At 40.3% G+C, this 25,039-nt stretch overlaps 1 protein-coding gene across 2 annotated transcripts in view; it reads left to right on the top strand.

Annotated features, from left to right (window-relative positions):
- Positions 1–25,039, top strand: part of FNDC3B (fibronectin type III domain containing 3B) — a 373,196-nt gene that overhangs the window by 191,323 nt on the left and 156,834 nt on the right. For both annotated transcript variants that reach the window (XM_035277983.3, XM_035277984.3), the window contains exon 4: positions 12,191–12,267. In XM_035277983.3, coding sequence (XP_035133874.1) covers positions 12,191–12,267 — 77 coding nt within the window. The remainder of the gene's footprint in view (positions 1–12,190; positions 12,268–25,039) is intronic.

Raw genomic sequence — 25,039 nt, 5'->3', positions numbered from 1 at the left:
TGATACGTTGGTAAAGCAATACATGATGATTACTTGTAATACAGCTTTCAGGTTGGTGATATTTTTCATGTTCTTTCATTTGTAACAGATGAATAATGTAAAACAGAACTTGTGAGGAATACAGTGACATTTTGTCGTCTGGTTAATAATTTCAGCACTGTTTGTAAAATTGCCCTGCTAGAGCATGACCTTGGAATTGTAAAGCAGAACACAAAATAGGAAATGCATATTGGCCCATGAGTTCTTCATGGACTTGTTATAACAACACTTGTTTGCTGTCCTGTCTTTTGCTCACTCCTTGGCTCCCCTGGGAGAAGAGGGCCTTGTGGCCAGGCAAATGGGATGGAAGTGGGGGTCCGTGGAGGAAGAGGAGGCAAGGTTTTATTCATTTCTGTTCCCTTCCATCATTCTTCCTAAGAGCAGAGAAAACTGGTGAGAGAATGATAGGCAACCCTGTTAAAAGACTCAGGGGCCAGGCTCAGTGGCTCACACCTATAATCCCAGCACTTTGGGAAGCCAAGGTGGTGAATCACCTGAGATTGAGTTTGACACCAGCCTGACCAGCATGGTGAAACCTCGTCTCTACTAAAAATACAAAAATTAGCCAGACGTGGTGGCAGACACCTGTAATCCCAGCTACTCAGGAGGCTGAGGCAGGAAAATTGCTTGAACCTGTGAGGCGGAGGTTGCAGTGAGCCAAGATTGTGCCATTGCACTCCAGCCTGCGTGACAGAGCAAGACTCTGTCTCAAAAATAAGACTCAGGGCCAGTGCAGTGCATAAGTTCTGCCCCATTCCTGTTGAGACCTCCCTTAGTTGCTCTGCCTGAATCATCTTTTAATGAGTGTCTTTCTTTCTGATTCTTTTCTGTACAAAACTAGTAAACTTTAATATTATTCTTTAACATCTTAGTCTGCATTTTACCTCAGGGCATTTAAAATTTAATTGTTCTACTAAGTGGAATACGGGGGGATTTTTTTACCCTCAACAAATTTTTTTAGAGAATACTACTAGGAGTGATGCTCTTCTCTTCACCTCTCCTGGGACTACCTCTTGAGTTTGTTATTAGCTGAAATTCGAATAGGTCTTCTTTACTCTGAGAAGGTTTGGAGGTCTTTCTGATGCTCTTCGTGGGCCAAAGAAAAAATGCTGCGATGGTTTGCTTTTAAAGGTTTTCACATGAAGCACTTGCCGCTCTTTCTGATGCCTTTGTCTTACTTTTGCTGTTGATATTTGCAGAGACTTTACTTGTTAAATATCAGAAGCCTTTTCTCCATATTATTGAGTTGTGTTTGTATAATTCTTTAGGGCTTTAGTGTTTACAAGGTCCTGGTTTAAGTATAAAAAGCGTATCCTTGGATTGCCTGCCAATCCAAACCTGACATTAAAGATCAAAACAAAGAAAAATGGGATCTTAGTATTCATTTAAATAAGTTTAACTGGCTGGGCACAGTGGCTCATACCTGTAATCCCTGCCCTTTTGGGAGGCTGAGGTGGGAGGATTGCTTGAGCCCAGGAGTTCAAGGCCAGCCTGGGCAACACGGTGAGACCACATCTCTACAAAAAACACAAAAATTAGCTGTGCAAGTAGTGGCTTGCCTGGAGTCCCAGCTACTCAGGATGCTGTGGCGAGAGGATCCCTTGACCCCAGGAGATTGAGGTTGTGTTGAGCTGTGATCATACCACTGCATTCCAGCCTGGGTGACAGTAAACAAGGAAGTTTAAATGATAAGGTGATCCTGAATGTTGTTGATTTGTAGACTAAGTAAATTATGTTTCAAATTGGGGCAAGGTGATAAGTTTAACTTGAAGAGCAGAGTCCTGGGACCCTGGGAGAGTCAGCTTCAGCATCAGTCTGGATGTATGGAAACCGCTGTTTTTTGTTTTTGCAAATACCAATTTCTGGGACCCTTTCTCGTAGGTCTTCCACCTAACTCTTCAATTATTTATGCTGCTAGAACCAGAATTTCACCAAATGCTCATGCTGCTTGTGTTGTCTGGGCTATATGCCTGACTCCATGCCTCACGACACAGAAACCTCCGGCCAAAAGCTGGGCCTCCCCTTCCCCCACATGGTTCTGTGCACCTGTGCATTACTCATTCTGCATGCCGTTCTCTCCATAATTAAGAACAGAACTGCTTGTTGTCTTCAGTGTCATTGTGTCGTTGGCATCCTGCACAAGGTCTGGTGGTTACATGGGGTTCAACAGAGGTTTGTGGAACTGAACAAAGCAACGAGAGTTCTAAAAACTGGAGTTGAAGGTTATATTACAAGCCTGTCTCCTGGTACCTGATGTCTTTGACAGTCTTAAAGCTTGCATTTCTGTAGCCCTGAATTTAAATCAGGTTCTTTTTGAAACCATGTTAGGTCGTCATGCCTGCGGTGAATGGATTCACCAACTTTCTGTACCATTCATTGCTGGTCGCTGAATTTTGAATATTCTTCCCCCACCCACTCAGAGGATAATTGTTATTGTCCAGCTCCAGAGTTTCTTGCCTCTAATCAAACAATTGCTGCTGCTTTGTGCAGTAGTTTGTTGTGTGTTATAAAATCTTCTGTGTGACTTTTAATTCCTTACATCATCTTGCACAATGAATGTTGATTGAATTTAGTAAAACATAAGCTAACAAAAGTACAGCATTATATATTTACACAGACACTATATAGGTTTTTTTTTCCTAAAAAAAAAAAAAAAAAAAAAAAAAAAAAATTTAAGCCTAAAAACAACTTCTGATAAAGTAGCCAATTGGGTAGATACCTCAATTTTATTGAAATTGAGGGAAATTAGGAGTTAAGAAGCTGGTCTTATGATGTGAGAATTAAACCCTGGTCTTCCTACTCCTGATAACTTTACAACCCCTAAGTAACAGAGCAAGTTCAAAGAGGAAGGTTTGAAAGAAAAGACCTGAATTTCAAATTGGCAAGTCAGAATTGTTAACGAATGCAGGCCTTGTGATTTGAAATAGTGAAGTGAGAAGAATTCCATCAGCACCTCAGTTTGGGTTCTTGGTAGTGATATATGTTAAGATTTCAGCAGGAAGATTTAGTCATTGAGCAACTTGTTGTTTTTCTCCCTTGCTCCTTTCAAAGACAATTACTGGACCAGACTAGAAATTCTTGAAATAAAGCCAATACCAGAGAAATGGAGAAGATCGACTTTCAGGAAGAAAAGGGGGGCGTCTGGTCGTTGGATTTAGAGCTATCTGAGGACTTTCTGAAAGTTAGCACGTCCGACCTTCCAGGGTTTCCTAGAAATTGGGAATACAGAACAGGTAATTTTGGGAGACTCAGAGGACTCGGGTTAGGGAGAGTAGACAGCTCTGACAAAGCAACAACCCTTCCCTTGTTCTTTTTTTTTTTTCCTTATTTTTTAATAACCATAATTAGGTTATCATGAAGATACTACATTTTCAAGAGGAGCATACATAGTCTTGCCAAGCTACAAGATGGAAACATATTTTAGAAGAAGGAATGTGAAGAGCAAAACAGCTCCTTGCTCACCTAAGAAACTGTAACTCATTCGGCCTCTGTGGTGAATATTACGCTATATTAACTCTTTGTTCACATGGTATTCCTCTTCTACGGGGGCAGTGTTAAAGTTGTTAAGATATTATTTGTCAAGGCACAGTGCTAGGTACTTTATATGCGTTACATCTTCCAGTCCCCAAAACCACCCTTGAAATTAGCAGCGGCCCTCCCTTTTGGTGGGCCAGTAAAGTGTCGATCAGAGGTTTTAAGTAATTTGCGGTAAGGTCATGTAGAAAGTGATGGAGTCCAGGTGCAAACCCAAGCCTCCCTCGGGCCTTCCTGGCTTGTTTCCTCTCTGGCTGGATGCCTTTGGGAAGAAGTAGTTACGGGTTGGAGAGACCAGTATGCCTTCCGTCGTTTTACCTGAGCCAGAGGAATGTGCCATCAGTACCTAGCTTGTGTGTGAAAATAACACCTTGAAAGAAAGCGAGTTTGCCAGCAGCATTTTAGGGAACAAGAGATCTTACTTTCAAAGGAAAGTGAAATTAGAAAAACAAGAACTGAGTTCTCAACCCTGTCATTCCATCCCTTGCCTGCTCTTTCCTGGGCTGCTCAATTTGCTTCTGGGCCTCAGTTTGTTTATTTATAAACTATGAGACTTCTACCATGTCCTAAGGGCTAAGGTTTCCACAGGATAATAATCTTTATAAATCTTGTAAAATGTAGACAGTGCCTGAAATGCCTCCTTGTGTGTGTGTGTTTGTACGTCTGTTTCCCCATAGGTGCTTGTGCATAGACAATGCATCTCTTGGGTTTTGCATAGCACCACATCTAGAAATAGTGTCCTTCCAAATAAGAATGTATACGGAATGAAGATGTGCTCGCAGAGATTTAGACGCAGGTGCTCTTTGCTAGCTTGTTAGCAACCCCCGTTTTACTATCTTATCTTTCTTTTGGTTCTTTGCATAATTTTTAAATTCTTTTTTTGTTAAGGCGAAATGCGCAAAACATGAAATTAACTCATTTAGCAAATACACCTATTCACAGTGTTATGCAACCACTACCGCTGTTTCCAAAACATTTTTTATCACCCCCAAAAGCTGGGTCCATTGAGTGGTTGCTCTTCAGTCCTGCAGATCTTCCACCCACCCTCCCGTCTCAGCCTTTGGCAACCACCAATCTGAGTTCTGTTTCTGTAGATTTATGTATTCTGAATATTTCATAGAAGTGGAATCACACAATATGGGTGATCTTTTGGGTCTTATCCTAATGCTTTCAAGCTTCATCAACATTGTAGCGTGTATTGGTACTTCATTCCTTTTTATGGTTGAGTAGTATTCTACGATTGGTACGTACCACATTTTATCCATCCATCTCCTGATGGATGTGTCAGCTGTTTCTGTCTATTGAGTATTGTGAACATGAACACATGTGCAGGCTGCTGTGAGCATGCCTGTAGATGTGTCTGTTTGAGTACGTGTTTTCACTTCTCTTGGATATATTACTTTTAATGGCAAAAACCACAATTACTTTTGCACTAACCTAATACAACTACAAGTGGAATTGGTGGGTCATAAGGTAATTTTGCATTTAACTTTTTGAGAAAGTGCTATGCTTTTCCACAGTTTCTGTTTTACTTTCCTACCAGCAGTGTACAAGTTTCCAATTTCTCTACAACCTTGTCAACACTTGTTATTTGTCTGTGTGCGTGTCTTTCAGCAGCCATCCTAGTGTGTGTGAAGTGGTATCTGATCGTGATTTGATTTGTATTTTCCTCATGACTAATGATGATGAACATCTTACATGTGTGCCTGTGTCAGTGTGTTGGCTATTTATGTGTTATCTTTGGAGAAATGTCTATTCAGTTCCTTTGGCCATTTTTAAGTAGGGTTGTTTGTCTTTTTGTTGAGTTGTGAGAGTTTTTTTAAATATATTCTGGATACAAGCCCCAGATATGATTTGTAAATATTTTCCCCATTCTATAGGTTGTGTTTTCACTTTCTAAGTAATATCTTTTGATGCACATTCTAATTTTGATTTAGTTCCTTTTATCTGTCTTTTGTTGCTTGGACTTTTGGTGTCTACAAATGTGTTGCCATATGCAATGCTATGAAGATTTACTCTTGGTTTCTTGTAAGAGTGCTTTTTTATTTTAAAGCTTCTATAAGTAGATCTAGGATCTGTTTTGAGTTGATTTTTGTATACGACATGAGATAGGGGTCCAGGTTCATTCTTTTTGCCTATTTGGGGGTCCCTGGAATTTTGATAGGATTACATTAACTCTGGATCACTTTGAGTATTATTGCTAGCTTAATAATAAATCTTCCATGGCTGGGTATGGTGACTTAGGCCTATAATCCCAGTACTCTGGAGACTAAGCTATATCACTCGAGCCCCAGGATATTATACCTTGCAGCTTTACTGAATTCGTGTGTTAGCTTTAGTAATTTTTTTGTGTGGGATTTTGAGATTTTCTATATGTTGGGTTATGTCATACGTGAGCTTGAGACCAGCCTGGGCAACATGGTGAAACCTCGTCTCTACAAAAAAAAAAAAAAAAAAAAAAAATCAACAATAGCCAGATATGGTGGCACATGCATATAATTTCAACTAGTCAAGAGGCTGAGGTGGGAGAATCACTTGAGCTCGAGAGGTCTGGGCTTCATTGAGGTCAGCCTGGGCACTGTAGTGAGACTCTGCCTCTGTTGAAAAACAGAAGACAACAAAATCTGTTTCATTCCATTATTTAGCAGTGTTTTGTAGTTTTAGTATACAGATCATTGACTAAATTTATTCCTAGATATTTTATTCTTTTCGATGCTGTTATGATTGCAATTGTTTTCTTTATTCTCTGATTGTTCGTTGCTGGTGTATAGAAACACAGTTGGCTTTTGTGTGCAGATATTATACCTTGCAGCTTTACTGAATTAGTGTGTTAGCTTTAGGAATTTTTTGTGTGGGATCTTTGAGATTTTCTATGTTATACATGAGGAGATATGGTTTTTACTTCCTCCAATTGGGATGGCTTTCTTTTTCTTGCTTAATTGCTTTGGCTAGAACGTCCAATACAATGCTGAATAGCAGTGCTGAAAGTGGGCATCCATGTCTAGTTCCTGACATTAGGGGTAAAGTCTGGTTCTTACAGTCTTTTGTCTCACAAAGTCAGAGCTTATCAAAACATGATCCCTAGACAGCAGCATCTGAGGTCAGGAGTTCAAGACCAACCTGGCCAACATGATGAAACCCCATCTCTACTAAAAATAGAAAAATTAGCCAGGCATGGTGGTGGGAGCCTGTAGTCCCAGCTACTCAGGAGGCTGAGGCAGGAGAATCACTTGAACCCAGTGAGCAGGGGATTGTGCCACTGCACTCCAGCCTGGGCAACAGAGTGAGACTCCGTCTTAAAAAAAAAAATGAGAGAGATTCATCATTAGACATTTGAGATTCATCAAAAGACCTCACATTTTGTATGCAGTCTTAGACCCATTGCAAACAGCTTAAGTGTACTTATATTTAGACCATTTGTTCTGATAATTACTTTTGCCATTATTATCTGTTTACCTACTAGCTGTGGCCTTATGGCTACTTCTGCCAGCAAGAATTTCTGTTTCTCAGCTATTTAGAAAGACCGAAGGGTCACTTTTATAGGGCATGTTGAATTTTATCACATCATTATTTCATCTTTGCTTTATTTTCTCATTAGTTTTATCTTGCTGTGTTGTGATGTCAACTCTTTTACATACTTTTTGAACAAGGTGATATTTAAATTATTTAGGAAAAAATGTGATCTATTGCAGCTAAGGGCTACTGTTGAAACATGGCCATTTAGTCATAAAAGTACCAGCACCATGTATTACACGACTACTGAGATTATAAAAATACCATTTAAAAGTTCGTAAAATTACAGTATAATTAATTTATAGCCGATCTTTTTCTAAGACTTGTTTAAATGATGATTTATACTCTGGATTCCCAGTGTCCACCACTTTGAAATTTCTGAATTTTTTTTTAAATTCACGTAATCAGTCTAGATCTGTGTGCTCCCAGAATGGGTGAATGCTATGAAGATAGCTTCTGAGATGGGTGAGCTCTAGGGCAGGGGTTTGCAACCTTTTTGGCACCAGGGACTGGTTTCTAGGAAGACAAGTTTTTCCACGGGTTGGGGATGAGGGGGACTGTTTTAGAATGAGACTGTTCCACTTCAGATCATAAGGCATTTGTTAGATTCTCATAAGAAGCATACAACCCAGATCCCTCTTTGTGATCCTTTTCTTGCGAGAATGGAATGTGGCTGCTGATCTGACAGGAGGTGGAGCTCAGGCAGTAATCCTTGCTTGCCCACCGCTCGTGTCCTGCTGTGCAGCGCATTTCCTAATGGGCCACAAACCGACAGTGGTCCGTGGCCTGGGGCTTGGGCATCCCTGCCCTTGAGGATCCCTGGTAGCAGGGAAGAAACAGAGGATGAGGCAGAATGATCTTACAGCTGTGGTGGAGGCTCAGGAGCTCTCCAAGAGCTGGTGTGGTCCTAAGAATACAGCGTTGCTGATCTTTCCTTTTGTCTCTTTGATGTGTGGATACTGTCATAGAATCATTGCATTAATTGCTGTTGATTGAATAATAAAGCAGCTCTCTGACTGACTTTCTGGTTCAAGGTTTTCTATAAGTAAATATAAAATCAGTTTAAATGTTTGCAGACTTTTAAGACTTTTAGGAGGTTTAGGAAGATAAATTCGTGTTTTGATTAGGGAAAGATTACAGTAATATTGGATGGACATTCTCAAACACAGTTGAGCAGAGGTAGTAAACTCACAGATTGGGAAATCAATGTTAGGAAGACAATAACTTGTTTTTCATAGCACCATGGTGAATGAGAGTTTATTGTGTAGCTTTTAAACTCCGAAATGCCTATAGGTGCAATGGTTTATTTCAGAAAGGAGAGGAACTTGGGGTTCTAAGGCAACGTGGAGTTTTGGAAGCTATTACTGCATATTTTTAAGTGTACTTTGAAATGGTTTTGATGACAGTGACAAAAGGAAGGGGAACAAGCATGTTAAAGTCATTTGGCTACTCTTGAAATCAAGGCTGTGAAGAAAACCTTTTCTAGCTGTAAATCACATACTTGTCCTACATTCTTTAAAGCATTTTACACAAATGACTTTAACAGTTTTAGGGGTCATGCCTGGAGTTAAGAGACTATTTGCATGGTATACATTTTGGTGATTACAAAGCGATACTTTATTGAGGTGGTAGCACCTCTGTTGACACTCTGTACTGTGAAACATTTTATTTTTATTTAATGAGGAAGGATTGTTCCCTAAGTTGATGTTGTATGAAGTATATACTTGTTGATTTTATGTTGGATGGGCAGGACTATTAAAAAGGTTTAGTACTTAAAACGTAATAGGAACAAAAACATTTTTAAAAGCAACCAAAACTATCAATAAAATTATTAAAAGCATTATAAAAAATAATGGTAACTGGCCGGGCATGGTGGCTCACGCCTGTAATCTCAGCACTTTGGGAGGCTGAGGCGGGAGGATCACAAGGTCAGGAGATCAAGACCATCCTGGCTAACATGGTGAAATGCCGCCTCTACTAAAAGTACAAAAAAATTAGCCTGGTTTGGTGGCATAGGCCTGTAGTCCTCGCTACTTGGTAGGCTGAGGCAGGAGAATTGCTTGAATCTGGGAGGCAGAGGTTGCAGTGAGTGGAGATCGCACCACTGCACTCCAGCCTGGGCGACAGAGCGAGACTCCGGCTCAAACAAAGAAAAAATGATAACTAGCACATATTGAATTTAATCTTTAAACCTGACCATATGAAGTAAGAATTGTTATTCTCACTTATGACTATTAAGAAGTAAGGCTGAGAAAGGCTAAGTGAGTTGTTCACGGTCACGACCAGTGTGAATGGTGAGCTGGGCAATAAAAGCTGGCAGACCACACTTTGAACATCTGCTGCGTTGAGCCAAGTCCATCAACCCTTGAATTTCACAGGGAGTGCTCTGGATGAGGCAGCCATCATCGTTTCTGATTTCAAGTGAATCAAGTCAAATAAAAATATTTAGTAAATTCCCAGCTCTCTTGATGGCTATGTCAAAAATGCTGAAGCTGAGGAGAAAAATGGATTTGGAAACCAGTGCCTTCAGCGATTAATTCTGCTTCGGAATTAAAGTGGGTCATGCAACGATCCATTTTTATGCCGTTCTCTTCTTTTGCTTTAAATTATTGCCAGCGTGTTAGCATGTGGGAGACTGCTCTGTTTTTGTTTTTTAATAGATGATCAGATAGTTTAGCAATTTGGTGTATTAGCCATGAATTTGGAGTGAACTCTTGGCATTTGGAATGTTAGATAAATATGATATATATTTTCTGCTGTGGTCCTATGTTTTTTCCCCCCTATTTCACAGACCTGTTCATATGCTCACCAGTGTCCCTGTCCCTCTTGCCCCTACTGAGTCCTCCCCTGTGAAGTAGTCATAACATTGGTTGTACTGTGAAGTGAACGGTGCACTGTATGCACCTGTAAATGCAGCACTGGATGGCAGGATCTGCCTTTTGCCAAATAAAGTGTTGTATTTCTCTTGGTTTCTTTTTTGTTGTTGTTGTTACAGCTGAGCAGTTTTCATTCAACTTCATTAGGATAAAGCAAATAAACAATGCAAAGCACTTGGAGCCAGGAAGTCACATCTCAGACTAGAAACATAGTTTTCTGTTGACATTTGGGAGGTGGGTTGCTAAATGGGCGAGCCAGCCACCAAACAGAAAACCAGTGGCTGTGAGGTTCTTGTACTTTTAGGGAGACCATTTATTTAATCAGTAGATCTTTGAAAGGTGTTTGAGGTTGATTTTGATGTAACAACGGCCAGTTTCTTTGTAATTAAATATTAACTGAAAACTGTGTCTTAGGTAACTGTTAACCTTACCATTCCTTCTTTGCTTTAGACATGTAATTAACATTCATTGGATTTAACTTTTTTGTTGTTCACATCTTTGATTAACTCATACACAATTACTTGTCTTCTGGTTTTAAAAACTTCCTTGGGGCCTGGCGCGGTGGGTCAAGCCTGTAATCCCAGCACTTTGGGAGGCTGAGGCGGGTGGATCATGAGGTCAAGAGATCGAGACCATCCTGGTCAACATGGTGAAACCCCATGTTTTAGTCTCTACTAAAAATACAAAAAATTAGCTGGGCATGGTGGTACATGCCTGTAACCCCAGCTACTCAGGAGGCTGAGGCAGGAGAATTGCCTGAACCCAGGAGGCGGAGGTTGCTGTGAGCTGAGATCGCGCCATTGCACTCCAGCCTGGGTGAAAAGAGCGAAACTCCGTCTCAAAAATAAATAAATAAATAACTTTCTTGGGAAGACAGGGTCTCGCTCTGTGCCCAGGCTGCAGTGTGGTGGTTCGATCATGGCTCACTGCAGCCTTGGCCTCCTGGGCTCAAGCCATCCTCCCACATGAGCCAAAGTAGCTGTGACCACAGGCACACACCACCATGCCTAGCTAATTTTTAATTTTTTTGTAGAGATAGTATCTCACTCTTGGGCTCAAGTGAGCCAGCGCGCCCAGCCTTGTCTTCTGCTTTGGTGAAGCAGTAAGTCAGATGATATTTGTCACAAAATATCTGTCAGATGTTTGTGGCTGCCATAAACACTCCAGCACTACATTCATCTGAAGGACACTGCTAATGAAGGCCACTCATTTTGCTGTTGTCATCTGCCTTATCGTATCCCAGGACAGCCTGCTTAATCTTCTATTATGTTTATTCTTTTTGGGGGTGGTGTGACTTCTTCTATGAAGTCCCAACACAAGATGAAAAGTAGACTCCTTTCGAATGTGTAGTTAGACAAAGTATGTCAGTCTTTTAGTTGCTTTCCAGCAAAGATCAGTCTTTGCTGATCAGGAGAGAGTCCTTCTTTATTCTGTTCTGTGTCTTTGGATTTCTATTGTGTCCAGGGGTTCAACCTTGAGAGTGGTGGTTTTCCTGTACATAAGGACTTTCAAAAAGTCTGCATTTTGGTTGTGGTTCCACCCCAGGCAGTGGATCAGAAAGCTGAATTCCCTATTTTGAAACACATTTCTTGTTACTTTAATGCTTTACTTTGAAATAATGCAAGTAAATTTGGCATGCATATTTTTAATCGTTCCTTATTTTAAAATATGATGTAGTTTTTCTCTGCCTTAATAAGAAATAGACTAAATTCAGTTGGTTTGGAGTGATTTAAGGATTTCTTCTGTTTCTAATTGTGGCATGTTACAGTTATTTATTGAAAATAATAATCTAACTGAAAATTATAAACCCAATGTCTGTAAGAGCTTTTTAAACCAGAAGAGAAAATAATTTTATAATTGATTTGTTGAAACACTGATTAATTATACATTCTTTTAAAGGCCACATAAAAGGAAAGAAACTTTTTGCCCTACTCTTTTTCACTACTATTAACTGAACAATCTTGCTTTGTGGAACTTGAGGCTTTGAGAATCACTAAATATTTATAAAGATGCTTATACTTTTGGGTTGTTTGTTTTCTTCGAGTTGTATAGTTGGAGAATTCCTTTTCATTCATGGTTTCAGGTTTTCTTTAAGGCAGTGTATACCAACTTTTGAAGAGAAGATTAAGTGATTAATTATCTTCAGTTTGGATAGTACATTGAAAACATTGATTATTTTGAATAATGCATGTTTCTTCCGCTATTAACATCTGACTCATCTCTTTTAGGACCTGCTGAAGTTCCCATGATGTCACCCAATGGATCCATTCCTCCCATTCATGTGCCTCCAGGTTATATCTCACAGGTAATCCATTTGATGGACTTCTCTACTCACTATGGGCATTGTCGTTGCTCCAACAGAATATATGTTGAGGCTTCAAAGCCATATTGCAGGAGTTAATTTAGGTACCGTAGTGCTGGGTTTGCCATCATTTTGTGGCACCACATGGCACTTCTTGTGTCTTGCCACTTGATGTACCAGTGAGCCAGAGAAAAGGTAACACAGAATGCCTACTAGACTGTCCTCTACCAAGTTGGGTTTTTATATTTGATTGTTTGGTGGTGATTTCTTTATGGAGTCTCCTGTTTTAGAAATTTTCTTCCACCCGTACTACAGCTTTCTGGAAGAAAATTCATAGATTTCCTCAGTTAACATATTAAAGGAGACATTGTTCACATAAACGGGGCCTGCCTTCTGTTATATGGAGTTCCATTTCTCCATGACGGGGCACAACCCAGGCTTGGGGAATTACTGAGTCTGATGTGAGAACTTGGCTACTAGCACTTAAATTTCTCTGAGCTTTGGTTTTCTAAGTCAAATGATAGGAATAGCAATCTCAGAGATCTATTGGAAGGGTGAAAAAGCTTTGAAGGATGAAGTTACGTTCCTGTGCCTGAATAAGGTATAAAATGTTTTGGATGGCTAGAACACGTGGACATCTGTATATATTTTGGTTTTTGTCCTGGCCTCAACACAGTATGCAAATCTCCTGTTTCTTTCTGCATAACTACCTTTCCAAATACTTAACTGTCTTTCTTTCCGTCTTTTTTGTTCTTCCTACTTAGCATAAAAGAAAAAATATTTACAATTCTATTATCCAGAGATGATAATCACTATGCTAACATTTTTTGGGTTATATCTTTCCAGATGGATTTTTCTTTTCTCTATTCTTTTTCCGCTGTCTCTCAGCCTCTGCTTTTTAAAGTGGTTTAAAAATATGCGATTTCAGTTTTTAATGATTTTGCTAGGGTGAAAAATTGGCAGCTACATAGGAAAGTTGCTGAAGCAGAGGCAGGAATCAAAGATATATCCTTCTCTGATATAAAATCTTACCCATTTCTTCACGTGTAAGGCATATTGCAGCCACTATAATTTCATTTTTTTCCATCCTTTTTTTAATGTGAACCAATTTGACTATATTTATTTATTTTTTATGTAGCCAGATTGCTGGCCAGTTTTCCTGCTGTTGCATATAAATGACTTATTTTACACAGGTCTTTGTAAATAAGAATCACTGGAGGGAGGAAGGGGTGTTGAACAGGCTCTTCCAGCAGGGATACAAGATGATGGATCACATTCACACCAGTAGTCAGCTAACAGAAAAGAGCAAGGAATGTAGAATTCCATTATGTCTCCTGCTCATTTATTTTGAGGATGTGTTTCATTCCATTGAACATAATACAGTTCTCACCATTGTGACAGCAAAAATAACACCTCCTTTTCTGCTAAAGGTCCATTTAAGGAATACCAGTTACAAATTGAACATTCTATTGGAGAGAAGTGTCAATGTGCTTTTTCTTGCTAGTAGTATTGGCTGTGATTATGTTAAATGCAAAAATATTTATTTCATGTAGTCGAAAAAATGGAGAATTTTTGACTTGGATGTATTTCTGATTCTGGAAAACTTCTGTGGAAAATCCAGACAGAAAGAGTAAAAGTAGAGCTGCAAACTCAAACTTGTGTCAAACTGCTGGTAGAAGCTTGTTGACACTCTTTCCCAGCTGATAGTTACGGCAGGCTATGCTAGACAATGTTGGAAGAGTAGTTAAAATGGAATACTTTGAATCGCAAAAGGGAAAGAAGCATTCTGTAAGGCATGTGTATGACTAACCTCATTTCATTTGGGCTCCTTGTCCAGAAGATAGGTCCAAAGTTAAACGACCTTCAGTGATAGTATTATCTCTTTTATGACATGTTAACAGTAGAGCATCTGAAAAAGATTGTAGATATGAAGAAAATAGAATTGAGAAACCAATAAGAGGTGTGCATAACATCTTCTTTAAGGCTGGCAGTACACACATGTCAATGAAATGAGGAAGGAAGAACCAGGTATAAAATGTCTTAATTGTCTTGTTATCACTAAGTGATAGGAACAAAATACGTTATTGTCATGCAGTTGTGGAAAGAAAGGACACACACACGTGCACACACACAGAGTCCCCCTTCCTCCTTCAGTGTCTTGTTATCACTAAGTGATAGGAACAAAATACGTTATTGTCATGCAGTTGTGGAAAGAAAGGACACACACACGTGCACACACACAGAGTCCCCCTTCCTCCTTCAGTGTCTTGTTATCACCAAGAGATAGGAACAAAATACGTTATTGTCATGCAGTTGTGGAAAGAAAGAAACCATACACACACACACACACACACGCACACACGCAGAGTCCACCTTCCTCCTGCAGGCTGGACATATGTGAGGAGTGCTCAGTGCTAATCTGTTGCTATGCTAGTCAGTTCTGTACAGTTATTTCCACAATCCTCTTCCTAAAGTATGCATGACTTTCTTGTTCAGGTCTAGAATTGATTGCCATCGCGTACAAATGTAGTTAAAGTTCTGGAGCATGGTGTGTGAGATCCATAACACTCAACCATGCTAACCTCTCAAGAGATACCTTAACCTGTCGCCCCACAGTCTATGTGTTAAACCTCTGTTCCCTAGAGACCTTGGGCCTCTTTCTAAATACACCCTTTCGGGTCCATTATTTTCTCCTGTCTGGAATCATCTAGAGCCTTTCTTTGACAATTCAGTTGTTCTTTCTGCTGCCCCTCCTCAGTGTAACCCTTTTAGAACCTTCATCACAGAAATAAGTTACTCTGTTCTTTCAGCATCTGTGGTTCTGTGGCTCCCCCGCCCCATCACAGAATACAATGTGTACTTATAGTCATCTCCAATAATTCACATTGCCTCATGGGGATTGTATCTCAGCATCTAGAATACTGCCTGGCACAAAGTAGGTAATTGCTAAATGTTTCTAAATGTAAATAATTGTCCAAGTGTAAGTAAGTATAGGAGAGATTCATATATATTCTTCAAAGATTTGCATGTTTAAAGAGAGTAATATAATGCTCAATAGATGGAAAATAACAATATGAGACTGATAGATACCTGCAAAGAATGAAATGTTCTGAATGTGTATTTAAAAGAGAGAAGAATGCCAAGACAGTTCACTGGAGGAAAGCATAATCTTTTCAATAAATGGTGCTGGGAAAACTGGATAGCCACATGCACAGAGAATGAAGTTGAACTGCAACCTCACATCATATGCAAAAATTAACTCAAAATGGAATATTAACATAAATCTAGGAACTAAAACGAGAAAACTTGAGGTATAAAATTTATAACCTTGGATTAGGTAATGGATTCTTAATATAAGCATTACCATGAGCAACAAGAGAAAAAAAATAGATAAATTTAGCTTTATACAAATCAACAATTTTTGTGCCTCAAAAGACACCATTAAAAAAATGGAAAGAGGCCAGGCACCATGGCTCACGCCTGTCATTCCAGTACTTTGGGAGGCTGAGGCATGTGGATCATTTGAGGTCTGAAGTTCAAGACCAGCCTGACCAACATGATGAAACCCTGCCTCTACTTAAAATTCCAAAAAAGAAATTAGCTGGGTGTGGTGGCACATGCCTGTAGTCCCAGCTACTCAGGAGGCAGCGGCAGGGAAATTGCTTGAATCCAGGAGACGGACGTTGCAGTGAGCCAAGATCACACCACTGTGCTCCAGCTTGAGTGACAGAGCAAAACTCTGTCTCAAAAAAACCCCAAAAAAAGTGGAAAGAAAATTCACAAAATGGGAGAAAATACCTACACATAATATATTTCAGAAAGGACTTGAATCTAGAACTATATATATATATAACTTGGCTGGGCCCAGTGGCTCATGCCTGTAATCCCAGCACTTTGCACTTTGGGAAGCCGAGGAGGGCGGATCACTTGAGATCGGGAGTTCGAGACCAGCCTGTCGAACACAGAGAAAGCCCGTCTTTACTAAAAGTACCAAATTAGCTGGGCGTGGTGGCGAGTGCCTGTAATCCCAGCTACTCAGGAGGCTGAAGCAGGAGAATCGTTTGCACCCGGGATGTGGATGTACCGTGAGCTGAGATAGTGCCGTTGCACTCCAGCCTGGGCAACAAGATCGAAACTCCATCTCAAAAAACAAACAAACAGGAAATCTTCCAACTCAAGAATAAAAAACCCAGTTTAAAAGTGGACAAAGGGGTCGGGCACGATGGCTCAAGCCTGTAATCCCAGCACTTTGGGAAGCTGAGGCAGGCAGATCACAAGGTCAGGAGTTTGAGACTAGCCTGGCAAGTATGGTGACACCCCATCTCTATTAAAAATACAAAAATTAGCTAGTTGTGTGCCCATAGTTCCAGTTACTTGGGAGGCTGAGGAAGAAGAATCACTTGAACCCAGGAGGTGGAGGTTGTGGTCTGCCGAGATTGTACCACTGCACTCCAGCTTGGGCGACAGAGCGAGACTCCGTCTCAAAAAAAAAGGGGCAGGGCGCAAAGGACCTGAATAGAAATTTCTCAAAAAAAAAAAAAGTACAAATGGACAATTAGAACATGAAAAGATGCTCAATATCATTAGCCATTAGAGAAATCCAAATCAAAACCATATTGTGATACCTTAACTGCTAGGATTTCTGTAGTCCAAAAGATAGTAACAAGTATTGGCCAGGTTGTAGGAAAAGTGGAATACACTGTATGTGTTCATGTAAAATAGTGTGTCTGCTTTGGAAAACAATCTGGCAATTCCTCAGATGGTTGACTAGAGAGTTACATATGACCCAACAATTGCACTTCTAGGGATATACCTGAGAAATGAAAATATATGAGCACACAAACACTTGTACAGGAACGTTTATAGGAGCATTATTCATGAGAGCCCCAAAGTGGAGACCACCCAAATGTCCATCACCTTATGAATAGTAAATAGAATACTTTCACATACAGGACTATTATTCAGCCATAATGAGAAATAAAAGACTGATACATGCTAAAATATGGATAAACCTTGAAAACAGTACGCTAAGTGAAAGAAGCCAGACATAAAAGCCACATGTTGTGTCATTCCGCTTACATAAAATGCTACAGTACACAAATTCATAGAGACTGAAATAAATTAGTGGCTGCCAGGGGTTGGGGAAGGAGTAATGGGGTATGCTATTTCTTTGGGGAGATGAAAATGTATTGGAAGTAGATAGTGGTCATGGTTACTTCACTGTGACACTAAAACCTACTAAATTGGACACTAACAGGATGAATTTTATGTTATGTAACCTAAATGTTAGTTTAAGCTGGTAGGAAATAAGGGGCGAGAGGAAGACAGTGACACATCCCAGTTCTGAATCGGGAAACAATAGGGCAGCTGGGAAAATGGCCCCGCTTTGGAGTTGGTATGGTGATGGTGATGGTGATGGTGATGGTAAGTACTGTGAAAGTTGTGCACTGTGCTAAATGCTTTATTTTTATGGCTAGTTTTCACGGTCCCGTCTTTATGTATGAGGATGCCAAGGCCTGGGTTAGAACCAGGATTGCAGCTCACGCATTTCTGATCACTCTGACCTCTTTCCCGCTGTGATACAACCTCAGAGTCCATGGTGGAGCCTTGTGCTGATGGTCGTATTGCCTCTGGCGGTGTGAGTGTGGGTGTTTGTTGTGCCTACCTAGACATCTTCATTTCTAAAACACCAGCTATTTGTGTATGGTATGGTCTTTATTTGTTTGTTTGTTTATTTATTTATTTATTTTGAGACGGAGTCTTGCTCTGTCACTGATGCTGGAATGCAGCGGCATTATCTTGGCTTACCACAAACTCCGCTTCCTAGGTTTGAGCGATTCTCCTGCCTCGGCCTCCCCAGGAGCTGGGATTACAGGCACCCGCCACAACGCCTGGCTAACGTTTGTATTTTCAGTAGAGACAGAGTTTCATCATGTTGGCCAGGCTGGTCTTGAGCTCTTGACTTCAAGTGATCCACCTGCCTTCGCCACCCGAAGTGCTGGGATTATAGGCGTGAGCCACTGTGCCCTTCCTGTATGGTCTTTAATTGTAAGAAAATTGAAGAGGGAGGCAAATAAAGATTTTACAGTAATAACTCTAATCTGAGTGAAAAGAGAAGTTCTTGATTATAGCAGATTTGTTGTATAATTAAATAGCTGAAAGTCCTTTAAAGATAAATTAATAAAATTGGTCAAATCTGACAAAATACAGATGTCAGTAATCAGATAATAAACTCCTGAAGTTGAACAGACAGCTGTGGAGGTGCAGTCACAGCACAAGCTCTGTTTTCTTAGGTTGAGAAGGGCTGAATTGGTGGACCTTACAGACACTGTGGACTTAGGGTACAGGAACAGTGGAATCCTGTCATTTCAGCTCGGTGGTTTCTCTGATACAGTAGGCTGGGGGATGTGTGTGTGTTGTGCCTTATTTTTTAGTGGGATGAGAGGTGGAAGGGTCTTTTCAACTTGGAATAAAATATAGACCTGTTTTCAAACTGTGGGAAAGTGGATTGAGGTAAACGGGAATTTAATGTTATCACACTCATTATCATCATTATGTGAAAGCTGTTGTGAGTGTGATTAGAGTTGAAACTGAAAGAGAACATGGACATTACTTGGAGAGGCCTTCCTTCAGATTCCACCTTGGCTGCTCTCTATGTAACTTTTATCAGTTATTTCCCCACACATGTCAATACCTGCCTGATGTGGTAGCGGGAGGAATCAGGAGAGATGTTATGTGAGTTGTGGCACTCAGTAAGTGAAAAATGCCACTTCGAACAATGCCAGTGGAAGTTTGGCAGTGTCCCTTCCTAAATACGTACTGAAATCACACGATGTGAAGCAAGATTTTCCTTTCATTGTATACTGGCCGTGGTTCTCGCTCTGTTTTTTAACCTCACCGTTAACTTTCTGAATCATTTATATGTAAAAATGTGTTAAGCAGATGCTTCGAGTTTTATTTTCCATACTTCTGTAGTAATGGATGATACATTTTTCAAATGTTATAGGGAAAACTTCATATTGACCCAAAGATTTTAAAAGCATATGAAAAAAAGTGAAACATCCAAGTTAATGTTCTATCATTCGGGAAGCCACTCTTCTTTTCCCAGATTAACTGTTGTAACCCCAAAATTTAGTGGTCAAAGTAAATATTTTTGTTGTGAGAGCGAAAACAACAAAAATACCGCATTGGATTGTTTTGGGGATTAATTAATGGGTCAGTATCTGTTGAAATTACATATATTTCATTTCAGGGAAAGACATGAAATATATTGAAAAATAGATTTAGATTTTGGTTTGGTTGGTTATTTGCCAATGATGACTTTGAAGAGTTGGCCAGAAAGCAGAAGCCCCTTAAGAAATAGTGGGGCCTGTCAGGTGGAAGCCGTACAATGCTTTTTTCCCCATTTTGCTTGGCCATGCCAACTGAGCTATAAACACTAGCCTCAGCTGCTTCCCTTTGGTAACTTCAGCTGGGGGTTAACCACCGCTTTGGGCTGGACACAGTGGCTCACGCCTGTAATCCCAGCACTTTGGGAGGCTGAGGCAGGCGGATCTTGAGATCAGGAATTCGAGACCAGTCTGGCCAATACTGTGAAACCCTGTCTCTTTACTAAAAATACAAAAAATTAGCTGGGTGCGGTGGTGTGCGCCTATATTCCCAGGTACTCGAGACTGAGGCAGGTGAATCACCTAAACCCAGGAGGTGAAGGTTGCAGTGAGCCAAGATGGCACCTTTGCACTCCAGTCGGGGCGACAGTGGGAGACTCCATCTCAAAAAAACACGAACAGAAAACGACTGCTTTGTTTCACCTTCAGTGTTGTGAAAATGATCAGCAGAAAGGCACGTGGGGGATTGCCTGGTACCCTGATAAACTGAGATTCCTACCCATATGGTGACCAGTAATGAGAATTGGATTCTCTTTCAACACTTCTGGTCCTTCAGAGGAATTGAGTTTTCTGGAGGCAGTTAAGGAATTGTTCCACATTGTACAGAGTGTGTGCATGGGGTTTGTGCTGTGTTCTGTGAAAAAGAGCATGGTACTCAGTTATTTCGTTTCCGTGATCAATGGACTTGAAACAGTTTTATTTTTTATCTTGTGGCTTATTTTGTCCAAGGAGCAATTACAGGCAGGGTTGGCAATGGTAAATTAAAGAAATGGAACAAGGACATCCCCTCCCCTCAGAGTACTGTGCAAATTTCCTCTTTCTGAGCCTTCTCCCTGTTCTGCATTTTCTCTTTGATTTCTTTCCTTTGTTTCTGTGATCCTGGCATTGTGACACAATAGAATACGGGATTAGTGGGAGGAAATGAGGGCCCAAGCTAGGCTCTACGTCCAACTCTCTGTGTGATTTTAGGAATATTAAGTGATTTATTTCGGTGTATCACTTGTTTACTTGATCATTGTCTGTCTTCCTTTTAGCATTTAAGTCCACAAAGGCAGGGACTTTGTGTGTCCTGTTCAGTCCTGTTCATCACTTGATCTCTAGTTCCTTGAAAGGTACGCAGCACATAATGGGTATTTATCAAACTTTGGCTCTCCGGCCGGAGTTGTTCTTATTTTGTAGAGGGAAGCAGGGAGAGGAAAGTGTGTGAGGATCTCCTGGCTTCTTTTCTTTCTTTCTTTTTTTTTTTGAGATGGAGTTTCACTCTGTCGTCCAGGCTGGCGTACAATGGCGCGATCTTGACTCATCTCAACCTTCGCCTCCTGGCTTCAAGCAATTCTCTTGCCTCAGTCTCCCGAGTAGCTGGGATTACAGGCATGTACCACCTCCTCTGGCTAATTTTGTATTTTTAGTAGAGAGGAGGTTTCTCCATGTTGGTCAGGCTGGTCTTGAACTCCTGACCTCAGGTGATCTGCCCGCCTCGGCCTCCCAAAGTGCTGGGATTACAGCCCTGCTCTGGGGTTCTTTTCTAATCTAAAATTGATGATTCTCCTCTACTGTTCATATTATTCCTTAACGGGATCAAATGAGACTATAAGTAAATTTCCAAAAGCAGTCATTACCAAAAGCAGTGTGGAACATTCATTGATATTTAGCATTTTATTGACTAGAATGCTAGTTTCACCTCTATACAAAAATAATAGTTGATTTTCATAGTAGGATTGACACAGTGTCACATCCAGAAACGACTTCTGAATTGTTAGTGTTAAATTTGCCCTGTATATGACATTTTATTTGATTGTACAGTTATTATAATCTATCTAAATTAGCCATATTTGTCACATGTAATCACTTTCTAAAGAAAAACACCTTTTTCTGACCTGTTGGGTAGCAAAACTTTACCAACGTTAGGTGAATTTTATATTTCTACACATTCTTTGAAACCCATTAGCTTCACAAAATTGGAATATATATGGTTATTTTCCATCTGTGACAGGTGTTACCTGAGTATCTTCAGAATGGGTTCTTAATTCGTTATTGTACCAAGGATCCCACTGGCACACTGGGGAAGCCTTTCTTAAAGTAAAATAGAAAATTCACAGGTACAAAGGAGACCAATTTTTTCAAAACTGGTCAGATATATTTTTTTAAAAGGTGATACATAATTTTTATGCTGTTCTATTAGCACATTAATCAGATCCAGCATCAGATCTAATAACTAATAATTTTGAAGTTGTGATGATTATAAAGATTAATATTTCTAACATTGTAATGTGATATGGAAATGTCGCATTTTGTCTGTAACTAAGTCAGAGGTACTGCTGATACTCCTATGATTTGCTGCCTACCTTTATGAATCGGGGAAATACAAAATTTCAGCTGGTTGTTAGTGAATGATAAAGATGTAATGTCTGTCTGAGATCATGGTCCTCTGAATTCTGTTCATCTTCTTTCGGGGGTGGGGGGTGGGATAAGGCTCTGGCCCCATAGGTGAGTAGTAATAGTATGTTTGAAACTTCGAACCATAGCTCTGTTACTGCGAAGGGCCCAAAGTGATTTCCTGATACCTCATGTCTAATCTCATAATCTGAGTGGGCTAGTACAGTAGTAGAAAGAGCATGGGTTTCAGAGTATTCCAAACATGGGCTCCCCTCTCTACAGCTACAGGTTGAGTACCGTGGAAAATACTCTAACTTCAGGCTTGGCCTTTGTTTCTGGAAAGGTACAGCTCCATCCTTCCCTGTGGAGATTGTCTGGGCTGTCTCATAGGTGTGACAGTCTTGAACGGTAACATGTTCTGTTTCAATGTTTGGAATTATTTGATGTTGATGAATATGCCAGTTGCTTGTTGGGTTAACTCTGGAAGACCCTGTTCTGTGTATTGGCATCCCTGGACTAATCTGCCCGTGTTTCCGTGGACCTGAGTGTGCCTGAGAAGCTGGACTGAAAAGACGTGACTGGGCACCTTCTGTGATGGGTAGTGGACAGGCACTGCAGATGCCCACTGTTGACAGCTTCATTCACACCTCAGAAGCAGCCAACTGGGCACAAATAAAGCCCTCAAATGTCTATTTACTGTTTGTCACCTACCAGAAAGCCTGTCCCTTAAAATACCATTTCTGTTTAATCTGAAATAATTATTTGATCCATTTTAGTATCGATTGAAACTCTGTGGATGGAACTTTTTCACTCGTCCAACTCTGTGGATGGAACTTTTTCACTCGTCCACTGTTCTTATGTGCCACACATTTGTTTGGAGGATTAGATTTGAGTTTTGACGTTTGAATTTGGTTCTTTTTGGTATTTAGGTCAGTAATACACAATAAAGTGTGAAAAAGTGGAATGGCATTTCCAGTGAGAGTATCTGGGTATGAATCTTGTCACCCATTTAGCTGACCGTAGGTTAACTTACTTAATCATAGCTGAAGATTCCTCAGCTTGAATATAGGACTGTGATGCTGCTTATGTTAGATCTTCTGAGTTTTATACAAGGCAAGCTCTATGCCAAGTGTTTTATAAACTATTAAGTAAAATGCGCACATTGTAGGAGGTGCTGTTGTCACTTTTTGTGCTGTTTTCCTTTCAGCATCAGTGCCCAGTGCTGTGTTTTTTGGACCCCTGCTTTGAGATGAGGCCTCTTGGTTCTCAGCAGTATCTGGAGAAGCTTAGCTCTCTAACCGGGGAGGGATTCCCTCTTTGCCCGTGGGATTCTCTATTTGGGGACAGCTCTGGGCTATGGTAAAATGGAGCTGTAGCTAGCTAACTGAAGGCCCATCCTGGGGTCTGCAGTTCATAAGATGTGTCTCTTAACCTTGCTGGACTTCCTTCTTAATTTGGAAAGTCTTAATAAACAATTTAATTGGCCCTTCAACTACAGTATTACGTCATTCACTGAAGTAGTTGGATCGGAGAGGTACCAAGAAGATTTGTATTTGTTTCCATTGTCCTGTCCAACCCTCAGGGGTTACCGCCATTGGACAGTAGCACCTGGAAAGCGCCAGGTGTGTCTGGTAAAGTACTCATCGTTGACCTTATTTATATATGCTTTAGCTGTGCTCCTTTGCCAGATTAAAGACTTAAATAAGTGTGAGTAGAAGCTTGGCTGTTTTTCTGAGTGTATATAAAAGCGTTGGCATGTACAAAGCCAGTGGAAGGCTTGCAATTTTTGAGAGTGTCACCTCTAAAATAAGCCCGTGAATAAGATTTATGCCCGGAAATGCTGAAGACAAGCATCAGTACCTTCAGTATCTTTAGCTGTGATTCTCCTGAACAGCAATACTTAATTTGTTATCTAGAGCTAACCCTTCTCCCCTCAGTCTATACCTTACCTGTTACCTGCAGTTAGTGTGTGCGTTAAAAATTAGGCACCACCAGGGTAGGCGGTGTGTCCCTTAGTCCCAGCTACTCGGGAGGTTGCCACCAGAGGATCGCTTGAGCCCAGGAGTACTGGGCTGTATTACAGTATGCTGACAGAGCAGCGGCAGTAAGTTTGGCATTAACGTGGTGACCTCCAGAGAGCTGGGGACCACCAGTTTGCCCAAGGATGGGTGAATTGGCCCAAGTCAGAAATGGAGCAGGTCCAAACTCCCATGCTGATGAGTAGTAGGAACATACCCATGAATAATAGCCACCGCACTCCAGCCTGGGCAACACAGCGAGACCCTGTCTGTTAAAAAAAAAAAAAAAAAAATTAAGCACCAATGGGATGGGAAGTTTAAGAATTCTAGACATAAATGAGAGTGCTCATAAAAAGTCTGGGGACTTTTTGTTCATTCATTGAACTAATTAGCTAAAACCTTCATTTTGATCACCTATAAAACAGATAAAATTAGGTGTTTAGACTTAATCACTGGCAAGAACCGTTTGAGACAGGCAAATGGAATTTTCAAGTAACTTTTTCCTCCTCCTGATTCAGAAGAGAATATGTGTTATCAAGCTGTAAGTACTTTGCAGGATAATTTTTTTCATTGTTATTTTAAGGGCGTTTAGAAACTTGGAAACATCACCAATCATTTATTTTTCCTTTTGAATACAGCAATAATCATGTTCGGTGGCAAAAGGAGCTGGTCCTGAACTTAGAATGACAATGAACGTTTGGAAAGATCAAATATTATTTCATCACTGTTAGCCATTTACAGATGTAAAGAGAAAGGAACTTAGAAAGTAGTTTGATGTTTTCAGCAACACTTTTAATCTTTAAATTTGAAAATAGAAAAGGAAGTCTGAAGATTAGGGTAATATATTCAATTCTTCCATTGTTTTTAATTTTTTTTTTTTTTTTTTTTAATTTTGAGACAGAGTCTTGCTCTGTCTCCCAGGCTAGAATGTAGTGGCATGACCTCCCTTGCACAAGTGATCCTCCCACATCATCCTACCAGGTAGCTGGGACA

This window comes from Callithrix jacchus, chromosome 17, assembly GCF_049354715.1.
Source record: "Callithrix jacchus isolate 240 chromosome 17, calJac240_pri, whole genome shotgun sequence".
NCBI lineage: Eukaryota > Metazoa > Chordata > Mammalia > Primates > Cebidae > Callithrix > Callithrix jacchus.
The sequence above is the reverse complement of the archived record's forward strand: the minus strand, read 5'-3'. Positions and strand labels throughout refer to the sequence as shown.